The 17882-nt window shown below is 37.4% G+C and overlaps 1 protein-coding gene across 4 annotated transcripts in view; it reads right to left on the bottom strand.

The window, feature by feature from the left end:
* Window positions 1–1992: 1992 nt before the first annotated feature.
* Window positions 1993–17882, bottom strand: part of LOC127792475 (transcription initiation factor TFIID subunit 1) — a 58776-nt gene continuing 42886 nt past the window's right edge. For all 4 annotated transcript variants that reach the window (XM_052322973.1, XM_052322974.1, XM_052322972.1 and 1 more), the window contains 13 exons: window positions 17638–17840; window positions 17253–17490; window positions 10944–11280; window positions 9791–10000; window positions 9576–9668; window positions 8734–8940; window positions 8110–8316; window positions 5736–6219; window positions 5097–5299; window positions 4838–4957; window positions 4514–4570; window positions 3432–4436; window positions 1993–2592 (listed from right to left, as the gene is read on the bottom strand). In XM_052322973.1, the coding sequence (XP_052178933.1) occupies window positions 2242–2592; window positions 3432–4436; window positions 4514–4570; window positions 4838–4957; window positions 5097–5299; window positions 5736–6219; window positions 8110–8316; window positions 8734–8940; window positions 9576–9668; window positions 9791–10000; window positions 10944–11280; window positions 17253–17490; window positions 17638–17840 (3715 nt within the window). In that variant the 3' untranslated portion in view covers window positions 1993–2241. The remainder of the gene's footprint in view (window positions 2593–3431; window positions 4437–4513; window positions 4571–4837; window positions 4958–5096; window positions 5300–5735; window positions 6220–8109; window positions 8317–8733; window positions 8941–9575; window positions 9669–9790; window positions 10001–10943; window positions 11281–17252; window positions 17491–17637; window positions 17841–17882) is intronic.

Here is a 17882-nt window from a genome sequence, read left to right as displayed (position 1 = left end):
GAATGAATGGATAGCTTTATTCTGTGTTGGTAAGCAGCATTGGTTGTTGCGAAAGCCAACTTCCTAGCATGTGTCTCAACTTAAGATTCCTTCCTTCCAATCTCAATTTCATACAAATTCTATATTTTTATATACTTTGACCAGAGATGTTACATTTAGGAACTTAATATCATGTATTTTTTTGAGAATTAATTATGCTGCAATACCCGTTCGCTTTTATATTAAAAAAATTGCTCACATTCTAATTTTTTTCTAATTTATTTTAAAAATCTCAAATCCATCATTATTAGAGATTTTATATATTTAAACAGAATCGAACCATGTGAGCAATATAATCTATAGAAAAAAGATAAACATTAACATATTCTCTAATTTATTATTATTCTCTACTCATTTTTTTACTATTGAGTACTAACTTAATTGTCGGAACATTATCCTTAAGGTTATTTGATTTTTTTATTAAATGTATACTTATAGCACCTTAATTATTATTAGCATTATCCAAAAAATTATTTAGGATTTAAAAATGAGGTCTTACATAAAAATAAATTATATTTCTTATATATTATCATGTGTTGTTGGATTCTAAGAGCTTAATCTATTAGATAAATGATTAATTTTATCTTTTATATTATTATTTTTAATTTTAATACATAATTAGTCTAAATATGTGTAATTATTTAAATATTAAATTAATTATGAAATTTAAATTTAACACCTTTCCTATTCTAACCTAATAAGTTCCCACCTAGTGATGTGTCAAATTTTAATTAGTCTAACAAATATTAAAATTTAATTTAATTCATAAAATACTAAATAGGAGTGAGCAAAATTTTAGTTAAACCGAAATAACCTAACTGATAGAAATTGGAAGTTCGATTCGGTTCAATTTGTAGACTGGTTTGATTTGGTTTCTAAATTTACGTTTTTCAATTATTTCGATTTGGTTCGGTCTCTTTTTTAAAAAAAATTAAAATAATCAAATCGATTGAAATGTTTCTCTCATCATGATTTAGAATGAAAAATAAATACATGAAATATAAATAAGCTATGTACTTATTAATGTAATATGTTGGATGAGTTTGTTCACTACAGGAGGAGAGTAGTGATGTTGAATACTCAACCATGAAAATATAAAAAGGCTATTTGAAAACAAGACCAGCTTTTGTCTGACAATATCTTAAATGTGGTCACTAACATGGTGCAATATTGCATGCAGTCCACTTCATCTTTCTCGAGGGACAAGAGGATAACTCTGGGGAGCCTGATAGGCGTATCCAGCATCCTAGAGCTGTCAAGAAGATCCATAAGAGGAAGACCAGCTGAAAGCTCGAGGGAGAAGAAGACAAACAAGCCGAAGCCATGGTTCTCACTGTGCTCGAAGCTGGGCACTGATGCTGTGAGCATGAACGAAAACACCCAAACTCTTGCCCACTTTCTTCAAGCAGAGAGACAGAGAAGAGCTGACAACAGTAATAATCCTAGGTGATTTCAGTTCTCACATCTCCAGTCTGTTTGTAGATGTGCCGCCTGCACAGTGGAGGAAGATCCGACAAACTAAGACCCGTATGGGCATGCCTATTAATTGGTACCGAGCCCTAGATGTGGGCAATTGATTGAACTCTCGTTACTTGCTCCTCGCCAAACATTTTCTACATTTAGTTGGGATATTAGAAGTTTTTCAAGGTTTTGCTAGTGAGAGGTCATTTCTCTCATTTGGAGGTACGTATGATTTAGTAAATGCTGCGACCAAGCACAATTAAACGGGCCGGGTCCAATCTGATGTGACCCACATGTGGCCCAGCCCAACATGACACGAGCCCATTCGTTTTGGATACGAAGGTTACTTGTATAAATAGCAGAATTAGAGCTTACGCTGACAAAACACACCAAACAAATAACCACCATACTACAAAACAAAATCAATTCTTATATTTGTAAATGTAAAATAATAATAATAATAGCATTAGGCCCATCGAAAGCGCAGTGGCGTAGCTCGTATAGGGGGCTGGATCCTTGGGAGCTCAATTGATTATTTCTGTGATCAATTGTATATTAGGCAGGAAGAAATATAAGATACAGAAGAAATGTCGATGCAACCATCGCAAGAGGAGGAATATTACATACAAACAACAGGAGAAGAGAGAGAAACGAGAAGAGAAGATGAAGAAACAAATGGGGGGAAGGAAGGATGTAATTGACAACATTCTATTCTTTCTTTCCAGTGAACTTCCCCCCCCTCTACTCAATTCCAGCTTCAGCTTCCATCAACTCTGCAGCATTCTCATCTAACAAAAAGTCACAGATTTCCAGGAGCTGATCTGCAAGGGGGGGAATACCTGGGTTTCGCTTGTCATTGTATATATGAGCATTGAAGGTGATCTGCCAAACATCGTGCCTGAATTCCTCCCGGCTCTTGTACTCGAACTTCCTCACCTTCTCCCTGATTGTCGACAGATCCATGGGGCGCCTTATGACGTCCAAGTAGTCCGGGGCCTCCTTCTTGGACACCGGTTTTAAGAAGAGGTAGGATATGTCATACTTCTCCTTCAGGGTTTCCACGATGCCCTCTAAGATGTTTGCCAAACCAACCTGCAAGAAATCATACGAGTACAACTGAGTAAATTATGATTCCAAGTGGGTGTCTAATTCTACCAAAAGCGTAACTAAAACTAATGGCTTCTTGACTTGTAACATTAGTGTGTTTGATAGCATGAAAATTTCATGAAAAATGTCTCATCTAAGGAATTGGATTCCATGTTTGTTGTTTGACACACTACATTTTCTATAGAATTAAATTCCATGATACAACCATTAAAACATCATTTGTTCTCTCTTCCATCAAAAATTCCATCTAGAGGGAGACGGTTTTTATTTTTCATGCAAGTTGAAAAATATTTTCTTTTCCAACTAAATGCTATCAAACACACCCTAAGATTTGCCACTGCCAGAAAGAAGATATGCTTGAAAACCTCAAACCCTCTTCCCCTCCCAATCCTCTTTCTTTTTTTTTCCTTTCTGCAAGGAAAATAAAAGATAAAAAAAAAACAGAATACATGGGCACAAATTTCTGAGTTTTGCTGGCATTTGACATCAGATATAGGAAAATGGGTACACCTGTATGTGCAAATCAATTTACCAAAACTGGAAAAAGCTTATAAAGATAATAATTCAGATCATGATAGAGATGTTTGTCGAAAGTTTTAAGAAAATTCAATGTCATAGTATCCTTTCGCCTATTCCTCTATTTAGAAGCAAGCAAGCTGCAACTGCAAGTAGTGTGTGCAAGGATCTACCAATATTTGTCTTATTTTCTTCATCCATTAAACCAAACAAAACAGCAGAATGGCATTCCAGAGGCAGGTAATAAAACTAAACCGACAACGTAGGTTGAGAAAAGATGGATAGAAGAAAAAAGTGAGTACAATTACCTCTCCCACCCTACGGCGTTTTTTTGGTGGAGCATACTCTGCACCATACCTTCCCAATTCAACTATTGGCTGCCTCTTTGCTGTTCGTTCTCTTTCTGGTAGCCTCCTATCAGTTCTTCTGGGACGAAAGTCATTTGTATAATCATCTGATTCATCTCTTATTTCAGGTCTTTTCTTTTTCTTTTTCTTTGCCCTCTGTCGTTCTTCTTCCTCCCTCTCTCCTCTTAGGGCTTCTTCATATCTCCTGAGCTCAGCTAACCTCTCTTGCTCTTCCAGTATCCTACTTTGTTCATACAATCTCCTGGACCTCTCTTCTCTTTCACTCTCTGCATTTCTACGTTTCTCTTCCTCTTCCCACCATCTTTTATCCTCTCTACTTTTTTTACTGGAGCTCTCTTCAGGTAAGCGTTTGCTTTGATGCTCCGCAAGAGTGGACAATTCAATAATTTTCTTCATCTTCCTGTACTCAAGACCAGCTTCGCCATCCCTGCTATCCTGGTCAACATTAATAGTATCCTTTGGGCGTTTAATAATAATCTTCTTCCGGGGCAAGTCTTTTTCTGTCTCTACTGGAGGCTTTATCACAATAGAGGGTTTGTGAGATTCAACAGGGGCATCATCGGATTTCATCTTGTTTGAGAATATTATCTTGTTAACCTTAACGGCCGGTTTATTCCCAACTTCTACATCTGATGTCACTGGTCTTTCAGAACTTTGCGAGGCTGTAGGAGTAAGTCTATCAGGAACTTTGTCAGTGGTGCCACATTTGACCTTCAGAACTTTTGTCTTCGAACTAGATTTATCCTCCTCAGGAACTTCAAGGAGAGCCATTTTAGTTGCACCTTTTGGTACAGGCTTCTTTGTCACAGTTTTCTGCTGAGTTTGACCCAGGCGATCTGAGGAATTAGCCCTTGTGGATGCCTTATCTGGTTCTGTACCTTCAACTTGTGTATCTAGATCTTCTCCATACTTCGGGCAATTCTTGTTGGTCCTCATGTGCCCAAGCTGGTATCACAAGTGAGAAATCAAAATGAAATAATTTCATGTTTCTCGGAGGGCAAGACAACCTTTAAGCAGCATACCTGTCCACAAGCTCCACAGACAAACTTTTCTCTAGCAGATTTCTTTTCCTTGACAAACTGTATACAGGCGGGGTGATTAAAATAGCATTTAAGCCAAAAGGCCACAGATCTTACTGTAAGGAAAACTAAAAAAAATGCATCTCCCAAAAAATGTCACTTCAGATTCATGACTGGTGTAGAAAACTACATAAGCAACAAAGAAAAACACATGCACGCACGTGCGCGCGCGCGCACAAATTAAAAAAAAAAAAAAAGAGAAAAAAAAAAAAGCTGTTGTTTGTGTCTGGACTCATGCAGTTAAGAGAGAGAAATAGACATAATTACCTTAATTCCATCCCCCAATATTTTAACTTTCTTGTTAAGTAAGCCCATGCTTTCTAGGTCATTCTTTTTCATAACTTTTGCCTTTCCAGACAAGTTCTTCTTACCGAGAAGCTTTTCCTCCTGCTCAGCAAGAAACGATAACAATACCACAATGATGCAACAAAACATTTCCAGCGTGCCAGTTATAAAATCTATATAAAAAAAGGTAATACACAAAAATGTGCAAATAGAACAAAATCAAAACCACAACTTGTCTAACCTTCTTTGGATTCCAAATTATATTTTCTTTTGATGTATAAGATTCATCAGGTTGGCCAGTCCTCGCCATTTTCTTAGCCACTGTACTAGTTTTCTTGACCCGTTCTGCATTATTGTAACTGAGACTCAAGTGTGAATCCACAAGTCCCAATCCCTCCCCTGCAGCTCTTGGCTTTTTCTTCTTTTTTCGCTCAGCTTCATCATCTGGGGGGAAAAAAATATGGTGAACTACATATGATGATGCAGATTTGTTTCCTGAAACCCCGCAAGCCATTGAGGCAGCCAGGTAACAACTTAGAACGTTTTAATCACAAAATGGGCAATATACAGTCCACTCAAAAGAAATGACATCTTAAAGAACATGTTTACATGCGTCATAGTAGTCTAAACTTCTAGACTAGAAGGGAGCTGCTCAATTATATTCTTTACATTTCATATGCATGGATTCACAGATAAAGAGATATAAGCAAAATTGGAGGAAAAAAGATCATTCAGAAAGATAAAATTACCTAAACTTCATTCAAGGCTTAATTACCTCTGCAGAGGGTTGGCATAACCTTCCGAAATCAGTTATTTGGTCTAATAAAATCACACGCAAGAAAAAAAAAAAAAAAAAGCTACTAATCTATAAAATACTTACCGTCCATAAGCATCCTGCATAGTTCTGCTGCTTCAGCAGCCTCATCTTCAATTTCTTCTTCCGCCTGAGCTTGCAATGGGCGCCTTCTCATTTTAAGCCCTTTCATGCCATCTAATTTTTCATGCTTGGATTCATAGTTACCCTCCCCTTCTTCACATTCTTCTGCATCCAGCAAATTTTCTAGGTCCCCAGCAAAAGAATCCAGGTCACTATTTGCTTCAGACTCACTCTCATATTCATCACCATCAACAGCAGAAAGACTTTGAACTTGCCGATCCCATATTTCCTGACATTTTTCTCTCGTCTGTTGCTGAAGCTGGAGAAAGGACATACGCTGTCCACGTGCATACTTGCTTATTGTTGTTGGGTCAACCTTGATGCCAGATTCAGCTTGCTCACTTGAAAGCTTCCGAATCATAGCAATTCGATGCCACCTAGTTTGTTTTGCAATTTGTTCCTCTGGTACATTGAACTTGAGGAGAACCTGGAAAGGACAGCGTACTGAACTAAGAACAACAATACACAATTTAGGCAAAACAGATTTCCTTAAATCTTACTGAACAAAAGATGTAAAATGTACACAGATCCTATTAGGAAACCTGCAACTTCTTGTTAAATTACTTTTTCTAGATTGTTGCTCTTGATGGTTGTTATTTACATCAGAAATGTCTCACCAACGAAGAAATGATCTATTAAAGGTAGACATTTACACAACTTCTGGAGTGACTTCCAAAATACAAAATCCTCAAGATTACACTACAATCACCCAAAAAGATTACAAATCTCTTAGTCCGACTGGAGTGACAAGATCACTATACTATATGAGGCAACCACAAACAAATGGGATAGATCCGTTGAAACTCCTTAGTGATAAGAGTTTGTTAGACTCTGCAAATTATCCTGTCTAAAAGAGGGTATATATTCTCAAACTCCAGGTGGCAATCTGAACTTGGTCCATCCTAGTCAGAACGATCACTTGAATGCCCCAAAATCTCATCCTCAGCCTGATCATTGAGTCAAAGTCCCTCATGTGGATGGATGTTGCCTCTGACAAGCCTTCAGCTTTGACCACCAAACCGCAATATACAAATTAAAACCAAAGCAGAAAAGCTTTTTCACTCCTTCCTTGTCCTGCCAATCAATAACAAGGTCAAATGACTCAGAGGAGACTCCTGACTGAATATTCAATTGTCCAAGATGGTGCCAGTGCTCCAATGACTCAAAGAAGATCACGCAGCAAAGAAACTGCTGCTGGGAATTAATAATCTGCTGAGTGAGCAAAACTTCAGGTCCCAAATTATAAATGATATCCCTCAGGTCAAATGCCCTGATCCAATTCAAACATTTTAAGGTTCAGCTATCTTGCATGTGCAAGCCACATATGCCATGTGGTTATCTTTTGGCCAAGGGCCTACAAATTTTATACTACCACTGATTTCATCATGTTGCCTTGTATCATGCATAGGCCTGCAAGTGAATAGAGCTGCTTGCAAACGGCTCGAAACTTATCTCAATTAGGGCTTATTCAAACTTGCTTATTTAGTTAAATAAACAAGCATGAACTTGATTTTTAAGCTCATTTAGTATATGAGCCAAGCTTGAGCCTTCAAGTGCTTGGCTCGTTTGGCCTCATGAACAAGCTTGTTCATGGACCATTTGTTGCCTCATTTATAGGCTTGTATGGAACATATTTTGAAATAATGGATTGTTTTTACAATTGATACATTTTTTACCATATTATTTATATATTCAAGATATAGATATATATTGAAATACATTAAGTTTATATGTTCTACATAAATGAGCCTAAAATCAAGCTTATAATGACTTTAAAATTTATGAAAAAGCTTTTATGAAGCTTGCTTATATAGCTCATTTAATATAAATGAGCTAAGTTTGAGGTTAACAAGCTTCTAAACAAACAAGTTTGAGCCTTGCTTTTGAGCTTGACTCAAGCTCGAGCTTGGGCTCAAATCTAAACAAACAAGCTTGAGCTTTTATGGGCTTAGCTCATTTGCAGCCCTAATCATGTAAGGCAATCCTGCTCTAAATTGGATGGTGAAATACAATTACCTCGGAGCATGCTTTTTAACTAACAAAAGCAAGAATTTTGCATCAATATCGTCACACAATAGGCAGTGTAAACAAAACTTAAGTTAACCCATTAATGCCACTCTTGAGCCAAAGGAAAATTTATGCTTTACCCAATCATACCGAGCAGAGAAAAACTAGAATGTAGCCTTTTTGAACTGGATTAAGCATTGAAGTATAATGTCCTTTACATAAAACTAATTTCATACAAAGTCTTATCAGGTTCAAGTAAAACATGATAGAACCAGATAATTACTTAAAAGGAAAAGAGAAATGAGCACACCTCTCGTGCAGCTTCCATACTCAATCTACGAAGATCAGCATCTGTTCCCGTCACAGTTGAACTTCCCCGACTAACAGCAGTTTTTTTCTTTGTCAGTGCATTTGATATTGGTGCCTTTGGAGCAGTGCGGACGTAGCTGAAACCCAGGCCCCTTCCAGATGGATCACCAACACCAGTAATTTCCAAACGCTCAATATTTTCTCTGTCCTGCAAAACAATAAAGAAAAGAAGATCAACACCTAAGTGTGGGCATGCAATGACTTCCTTAGGCTGGGAGGATATGGAGCTTTCCGAGGTATAATCAAAGACATAACAGTTGTAAGCTCGAGCATGTTAAATTATGAAGTATAAATATGATGGGGAAGATCCTAGATACTGGATTGCATGGAAAAAGGGAGGAGGGAGAGAGAAAGAACATGAACAGTTTAAAAGGTGAAATTAATATTATCATTCTCCACTGTAAATGCCTGAATCATTAAGCCCCTCAACAAAAATACCATGCAACTGTCCAAGTTTAGACAAATATTTGACCAACAAGAGCATGAACAGCAGAACTACTAAGAAATCACGTAACAAGGTTAATATAGTTGCCTGACTTATTTACAGGAAAAAAAATATAGTTACCTGACTTGTACAAGCAACAAAATTGCTACTCAAGTTCCATGGTGTTATCTGCAGTTCCCTCTCTATATGTGATGCAGCAGCTAACGCAATTGCTTCATCAGGGAGCTGATTCATTGCAGATGAGAGACCAGTGGGATGTGTAAGCCTCATAATTCCTAATCGTTTGAGCCTGTAGAGTCCAGCTTGCATACTTTCATAGGCACAGACCTAACAGAAAGGGCAATAAAGACTAAAAAAATAGAAATTTAAAAACACAAATAAAACAGAAATGTGCCTTACAAGAGATTCACACATTAGATTGAGCTCCTAAATATGTTATACATCTCACTCTACATAGTTGGCTTTGCTTCCGCATACAAGAGGGAATGCATCTTTTATCGCGCTGTCCTTTCAATCACAAAATGCTAAAAAAGTAGACATTTTCTCTGTGAAAGCATTTGAGAAATGCTCCATTAAGCAGCAGAGGGGTGCATACTCATTTAACTACCAAGACAACAAATCTCCTGCTACCTCCCTTGCATCTTTCCACTAAACCTCAGGCTTTTTTTTTTTTTTTTTTCCTTTTTACCTTAGCATTTCCCATCTTCCCAACTCTGTCCACACATATCATGGGAAAACAGCCCCCGTGGAAATAATTTTGCAGCTCTTCAGCCAACTAATTATTAGGTGAGGTTTTGATACAGTTGAGTACGATATTTAGATCCCAAATGATAGATACTTCACTGATTACAAAGCCCCTACCAAATTAGGAAGCTAAAACATGAAATCTTGCACCGACTACACTAACAGAGTTATATTTGCTATTAACAATACTAAGATAGAATTAGTACAGCAACACTCACATTTTCAGGTGTCACCATCCTTCGAAGTTCCTCCTCCAGTGGTATGCGGAAATTACGTCTCATGACCCAAAATAGTTGTCCGTTGGTTCCTCTCTGGTGGGTTGTTGCATATGCACGACAAGCATCCAGGTTATTGGAGAATGTGAACATTTCACATGAAAAAGCTAGTGGTAAATATTTGGGCAATATATCTCCAACACTGATGGCATGGATACCTGCAAGTCAGCGCAATGCTTCAACCTTTTCCTAAGGAAGGGTTCAGATGAGGCAGGGAACTGTGCAGACAACTCATCAGCACGGATGCAAGGAAGTGAACCACGTTTCTCAACAGCACGGAACTCGCGATACATATAGACCAGAAGTCTATTCATAATGTAGGTTTGGACAGCTTTTGTTCCAGAAGACATTACCTCCATGTGAGGCTCCTAGCAGGAAACCAAGTTAAAGCAAATCAGACAGATTTAACAATATCACAGCTTTTACTCTAGCTTTTTGTTTGGAATCCTATATTACCCCATTAATAGCAAATGGCCTGAGTAAAAAGACTAAACTGTGACTAAAATGCAAAAGGAAAAAAGAGTGTATAATGTACAAGTTGTTCCCTGGCTTCGGTAACATGAAACTACAAACTATTTCAGATGTTTACACTAACGTTGAAAAATCAGATTCCATAGGAAGCAGGCAACAATGACTACAATATCATACCTACACACACACACACACACACATAGATCCTACTTTGTTGGATTGCATGAGGATGTTGGTTTCTCAGGCCGAGAGTTCAAAAGAAAAGCACCACAAACTCAAACCAGACTGTAGGTGCAGTGCATATGCCAAATTTAATAACTAGCGCAGCTCACAACTATAGTTCTGTGAATATGTCTCCTAACAGGTTTGCTGAACAATGCTTTAGTCACCTCATGCTGATGCTTCCTAATATTCAAGCAACTCAGTAACAGGAAACTTCCCAGGCAGAAAATAAACAAATCATTAAGTGCAAATTTACACTGCCCCTAGCAGTGGTACACAGTCCAAACATTTTAAATGAGCACATACAAATTTACATACGGAGCATGATAATGATAATCATTGTCCAAGTAGTTTGTAATTCACAATTTATCCAAAACACTTGTGTTATTGGAAAATGAGCCCAACAATGTACTCTTTAAAGCTCTCTCTAAACATCTGACCCCACACCACAAGTGGATTGGAGAAGCAAAAAGAATCAAGCAAGGTGCAACCAACATACAAATGGAATAAGAGTTCACAACAATTGAACCAAACAAAAAGAATTGACTAAAAGGCTCTTTAAACTTGATCAATAAATAAATTCCTGCAGACTCAACCTAAAATAAATATCCATACTACCTCCTGTCCAACAACATTGAGCCTGTCAATCCGTCTTATTGAAAGTTTTCCTTTTGCAGAGCGAACCAACAAATAATCAGTCGATGACACCTTATGAGGAAATATTGGTGCCCTATACATGTTAGTTTCAAGACATGATTGGCTGCAGCCAGCTTTAATATCCCCAAGAAAAGGAGATTTATCAGCAGGGTCAAGTGTGAGAACATTCCCCAAACTATTGTTTCCATTACGCAACAAGGTCCCAGTTTGATCACCTGGACCAGACTTCTGATAGTAAGTGCATAGTCTAGCACCCATGCCAATATTCCCCAGGAGTAGAGGCCTTTCTTCACAGTACCTGCAAATAATATAATAGAGATCAGAATGTCTCTTAAAGATCAATCCCAATAAGGGTGTATCTTAAAATGGAAAAACAAGTTAAATTTATAAATCATCGTTCACCTAGCCATATGGAACTAGCTCTCCAAACCTCCCCCCACCCCCAGCGCCCTCTCTCCACAAACTGCTTGCATTACGATGTTTCTCCTTAAGTGTGTCTATTGGACTTGAAAATATTGATATTTGGACTTAAAAGGAAAAAAATGCTGACATTTGGGAAGCATGGTGCAGTAGACGTCACCATCTTGAAACTCTACAATCCATTAATTTAAAAACTTCTTTTTCCTTTTTGTTTTGGTAATTGATATACTTTTTCTAGCACGGCTGTAAGAGCATAGGTGTATCTAAGGCATTCTATTACTTCCCATTAGTTCAGTAAAAACAAATGGAGAAAAATATATATACATTAGACAAATGAAATGTTAGAGATAAAGCAATGTACAAAATAAACTGAAACAAGCTTAGGAGAACATGAAGCTTGCTTAATTTCTATTGAATGCGTGTGAGAATAAATACAGGCTACATCCTAGTTTTTCTCCTATAAAATAGGAGAAAATTTAGGTAATCTATCCCCTAGAAACTAGGGTGAGTCATTTCCTAAACCTTAGGAGATATACCACACTTTACAACTTAAAAAAACTTCAGGATTATCTATCTAATTTAAACTATACTCGTGTGCTGATTTTTCCTTTATCCTCAACCTCTATCACACTCATTTTTAACTTTGAATCCTTCTTCATTTGGATCTTCTAATCTTGTCCAACACTCCCCCTCAAGTTGTAGAATAGATACAAGTCATTCTCAACATGCCAATTAAGGATTCAAACCCTGATCTTGCAACAACTTTTGTGAATACATCAGTTACCTGATCAGTGGAAGGAATATAGGATAAACTCATCCCTCCTTCAATCTTCCTCTTTATGAAACTTTGATCTATTCTCACATGTTTCATTTGGTCAAACTGAACTAGATTTTTCATAATGTTGATAGCTGATTTGTTATCACTAAATACCTTTGTTGGTTGAGATAAAGGTATCCCCAAGTCTTCTATTAGCCTTTCTAACCAAATTACCTAAAATTCCTTGGGCTATGGCTCAGAATTCTGCTTCAGCATTGCTGCAAGCCACCACTGATTGCTTTTTGCTCCTCCATGTAACCACATTTTCCCATACCTTGGTACAATACCCCAAGGTTAACCTGTTGTCCTCTCTAGAACCTGCCAAATCTACATCAACAAAGCCCTCAATTCCCCTTTTTTCAATTTTCTGGAACATTAATCTCTTTCCAGATGTCCCTTTGAGGTATCTTAGGACATGAAACACAGCCTTCATATGCCTTTGAGTAGGAGAATACATGTACTGACTGATTACTCTTGCTATGTCTAGCCTAATATGACAAATAAATCAATCTCTCAACCAATCTTTGGTACCTTTTTTTTTTTCTCTACCAGAGGAGTCATCATCTTTTTCTTCAACTTTCCAACCTTTTTCTAAGGGAGTCCTAGCTGGTATGCAGGCTAGCATTCCTGTATCCTTAAGTAGATCGAGTGTATTTTTCCATTGTGAAATGAATAGGCCTTCTTTGCTCCGAGCCACCTCCATTCCTAGAAAATATCTCATGATTCCTAGGTCTTTTACTTCAAATTCAATCTTCAATTACTTCTTCAAGCTTTCAATTTCCTATAAATCATCCCCTGTCACAATAATATCATCAACATATACAATTAATATAGCTTTCTTTCCATTTCCAGTGAGTTTTATAACCAAGGTATGATCGGTTTGTCCTTGTTTATACCCTAATCGGTTGAGAGTCATGCTAAACTTCTTGAACCAAACCCTTGGGGACTATTTTAATCTGTATAGGGACCTCTTTAGTTTGCACACATTTTCACTGCCAACTTCATGCTCAAAACCTAGGGAAATCTTCATATAAATCTCCTCATCCAAATCACCATTAAGAAAGGAATTTTAATGTTGAATTGAAATAGAGGCTAATCTAAGTTCACAGCAATAGATAGTAACACCCGAATAGAATTCAACTTGACAACCAGAGCAAATGTCTCCTCATAATCAATCCCATACGTTTGTGTAAACCCTTGGGCAACCAATCTAGCCTTACATCTTTCAACACTTCCATCTGCATTATGTTTCACAATAAATACCCATTTACATCCAACTAATTTTTTGTTTGGAGGCACTATTACAATCTCCCAAGTCTTATTTCTCACTAGGGCATTCATTTTCTTCCATCACAACAACTCTCCATTTAGGATCACTCATGGCACTTTGAATATTTTTTGGAACTTCAATGCTGTCAATTTTTGCATCAAATCCTCTAAATTGGGGAGACAATTTTGCATATGTTAAATGGTTAGAAATAGGGTACTGAACACATGATCTTACCCCTTTTCGCAGAGCTATAGGAACAACCTAATCCAAACCATCCCCCTTCGTAGTACTGTTGTCAGTAATGTCTCCTTGTGTAGCAATCCCCTCAATACTGTGAGGGGCAATATTCTCCTCTGATGGACCAGCATCTGGGAGTGATGGTTGACTTTGCTGAGGTTCAGGCTAGCATTTAGGTCATCTAGAATAGACAAAGAGAGGCTTGTCAACTGTTGTATGTGGGGGAAAATGAGGGCTAGAACCTATTATCTCATGCTTAGAGTCAAGAGACGAATTAGAAGCATGAGAATCAGAGGAATTAGAGGCAATAGGTTCTACCAGTGTGTTGTCACGAGGTGATGCTGAGGATGCTCCCCCTTGAGAACATACTGGCAATGTAGGATCAAGAGGAAAGACGAAAAGGAGAGGATCATTAGTTACTTCACGAGAAGCATGAGAGGGATAAAATGGAGATCCTCATAGAAAGTGACATCGATAGACACAGAATTTGTGGTTGGTAGGACAATAGCACTTGTATCCCTTTTGGGAGGGAGAATACACAATAAAGATACACTTGTGGGCCTTGGGGTCTAATTAGGTTCGAGAGAGAGTATTGTTGTGAACATACACAAAGCATCCAAATACCTTAGGATCAATTGAAGATATATAGGGAGCATTTGGATATAGAGTACAAAGGGTGCCAAGGGGAGTTTGGAATTGCAAGGTTTTAGAAGGAAGACAATTGATCAAATAAGCTATTGTAAGGACAGCTTCTCCTCAATAGAAATGAGGAATATTGGTAGTAAACACCATAGCTCTAGCCACTTCTAGGAGATCTCTATTTTTCCTTTCAACCACCCCATTTTATTGGGGTGTATATGGACAAGAGTTTTGATGAAAAATACCATGCTTGGCCAAGTAGTTTGTGAAATCATTAGAAAAATACTCTCGGCCATTGTCAATTAGAAGGATTTCAATAGAAGTTTGGAAGATACTCAAAATGAATTTGTGAAATCTTTGGAAAATGCTACTAGCTTCTGATTTTCCTTCATTAGGTACACCCAACAAGCTCTAGAATGATCATCAATGAAGGTTATAAACCATTTAGAACCAGTGATATTAGGACATTTAGAAGGACCACAAATATCACTATGTATCAAGTGAAATGGTTTTGAGGGCTTATATGGTTGAATAGAATGGTGTGATCTAGGCTGTTTTGCAAGAGTGCACTGTTCACATGAAAAAACTTGCTCTTTATTGATGAAAATTTCAGGATACAAGGATTTTAGAAAAGGAAAGCTAGGGTGTCCTAAACATTTATGCCATAACAAGACTTTGGCATTGGTCGTCACTTTTAGGACAACTTTATTTGAAGAGGTATTCGGGAGATCCCCTACCATATAGTAAAGACCGTCCATTGCCTTAGCACTGATAATCATCCTCCCCGATGCTTGATCCTGAAATAAACAATAAGATGGGTAAAATATTACACTGCAGTTCATATCCTTGGTAACTCTACTGACTGATAGTAAATTGTGTTGCAACCCAGGAGCATGTAGTACAGATTTGAGCCTTAGTTTCGAGATACATACTGTTCCAATTCCCAAGGCAAGGGAGGTTGTGCCATTAGCCATAGATATATCAATAGAGGAGTTACAAGGTGTACACTCAGTCATTAAACATTCAAAATTTGACATATGATTTGATGCACCAGTATCAACTATCCACACATTCTTAGGAAACCTCTTTGAAATTAAGGAATAGTGTTGAGAGTTACCTTGCAAGCCTATAGATGTTGTGGACTAAGGATTAGGTGAACTTGATTGGGTTGTACCTTGATTGAGTAGCTTGTATAAGGCTTGGATCTGATCTTCAGATGGATTCAAACTTGGGTTGTTTCTAGTTTCATTGGACACTTCTGCATCATAGGCTGATCTTGGGGCTTCCTTTTGGATTCGTGGCTTCCAATTTGCTAGTTTGCCATAGATCTTCCAGCAGGTCTCCTTTGTGTGGTAGGGTTCCTTACAATGGTCACACCACATTTTTTCCCTTGATTTTTAGATGGAAAATCTCCCTGTTTGATAGAGGCAAGGATCGATTTTTGATGATTTAAAATAGGATCATTTAGGTGCTAGAGCATTACTTTACACCTGCTTTCCTCCCTCCTTACTTCTGCAAACACTTCTCTAAGGGATGGTAAGGGCTTTGTGCCCAAAACCTTCCTCCTAACTTCATCAAAATCAGGGTTAAGACCATGTAGAAAATCAAAGATACGATCCTTTTCTACCATCTTGTTGTATTTGTTACTATTAGCTGGACATTCCCAACTGACAGTATAAAACATATCTATTTCATGCCATAATTCCACCAAAATATTAAAATATTCAGTCACATTGATCATACCTTGTTTTGTTGTTCTAATGGCTAACCTGAGTTCAAAGCATTGAGAGGAGTTTTCCAAGTCAAAATACATCTCTTGGACTGAATCCCAAATCTCCTTTGTTGTCTCATAGAATAGGTATGTTCTTCCAATTTTTGGCTCCATAGAGTTGATTAACTAGGCCATGATAGTAGAATTTTCTGCCTCCCAAAGGCCATAGGTGGCTACCGTAGTTGGAGTGGGAACTAAACCGATTAGATACTCTGCTTTTCCCTTGACTTTAATCACCAACATTACCGATTGAAACCATTGTCTAAAATTACTCCCATTTAATTTGTGTTGAGTAATTTGTAAAGAGTGATTATCAATGGGGGTTGTGGAAAAATTTGATGGAGAAGGAGATGAAGGAAGGGTGCTCGGAGAGCTTGTGGCTGGGGCTTTTGTTAGGGTAGGGTTTTGGTGTGTTTTGGCCATGATCGAAACAACTAACACGTTACTACTGTTTATGATCAAAACAGTAGCTCTGATACCATGAAACAAGCTTAGAAGAACATGAATGCTTGCTTAATTTCTATTGAATGTGTGAGAGAATAAATATAGGTTACATCCTAGTTTTTCTCCTATAAATTAAGAGAAAATTTAGGTAATCTATCCCTTAGAAACTAGGGTGAGTCATCTCCTAAAACTTAGGAGATATACCACACTTTACAACTTAAAATATAACTCAAAAAACTTTAGGATTATCTATCTAATTTAAAGTATACTTGTGTGCTGATTCTTCCTTTATCCTCAACCTCTATCACACTAACTTTGAATCCTTATTCATTTGGATCTTCTAATCTCATCCAACATAAACACTAATGACTCATAAAATATTATAACTATGCAAAATATGTTAAACAAATCTCAGTCCAGATGAAATATGATCTGATCCAGATAGTTGCAAATCAACAACCCACAACACAGAAGAATAAATAGAATAAAAGGGTTGGGTAATACTGTCAATACTAAGAATGAACAAGAAGCTGCAACATCAACCAGAGTTTACTTGCCACTTTATGCAACCATAAAATGTAACCAAATAAAGGCATAAACAGAACTCATTTATACTCAAGGAGATTCCAACTACACATGAAAGACAGTGATGAAGACTTTCCAATAACTTACTCCATTAAGAAGACATGTCCATCTTTCAATGAAAGATCAGATTTCTTTTTAAATGCACCAGGAGGCCGCAAAGACTTATTTTCACCAGGTACCTTTTGTGCTCTAGGCAACAAATGTATTTTTGTACGAACAAGATGAAGCAATGAGTTTGGTCGAACATCTTGCGCAGCAAGGGATTTGTGATCTTTAAGCTCTCGTCCACAATAAAATATTTTCACTGGTTCCAATGGTTTAAAATCTAGAAAGAAAAAATAAGAAACAAGATGTAATTTTTTCCCAGAATTAAGCATAATGTACAAGAATTAAAGAAATATGATGGTGATTCAAGAAACTATGTCAACACTGAGAAATCAAGTATACCAAACATGAATAGGTAAATAGCAACCTAGTTTTTTTGAAGCTTTTGCTTTGACAGAAGAAATGGTCTCCTCAGCATCCACATGAAGCTTACTTCCCTTTCCCCCCAAACTCTTCAATATAATTTTCATAGGTCCTTGGGTAGGTAGTTTCCCTTGCTCTTTGAGGGCCACCTCATTATCATGTGGATACCATAAAGATTTTGGACGATGAAAGTTAGCAACATCTTTACTGCAAAACAACAGGCAAGACTTTACTGATAAAATGGAAAAT

The sequence above is a fragment of the Diospyros lotus genome, chromosome 15, assembly GCF_014633365.1.
Source record: "Diospyros lotus cultivar Yz01 chromosome 15, ASM1463336v1, whole genome shotgun sequence".
NCBI classification, from domain to species: domain Eukaryota; kingdom Viridiplantae; phylum Streptophyta; class Magnoliopsida; order Ericales; family Ebenaceae; genus Diospyros; species Diospyros lotus.
This window is presented reverse-complemented; position numbering and strand designations above follow the sequence as displayed.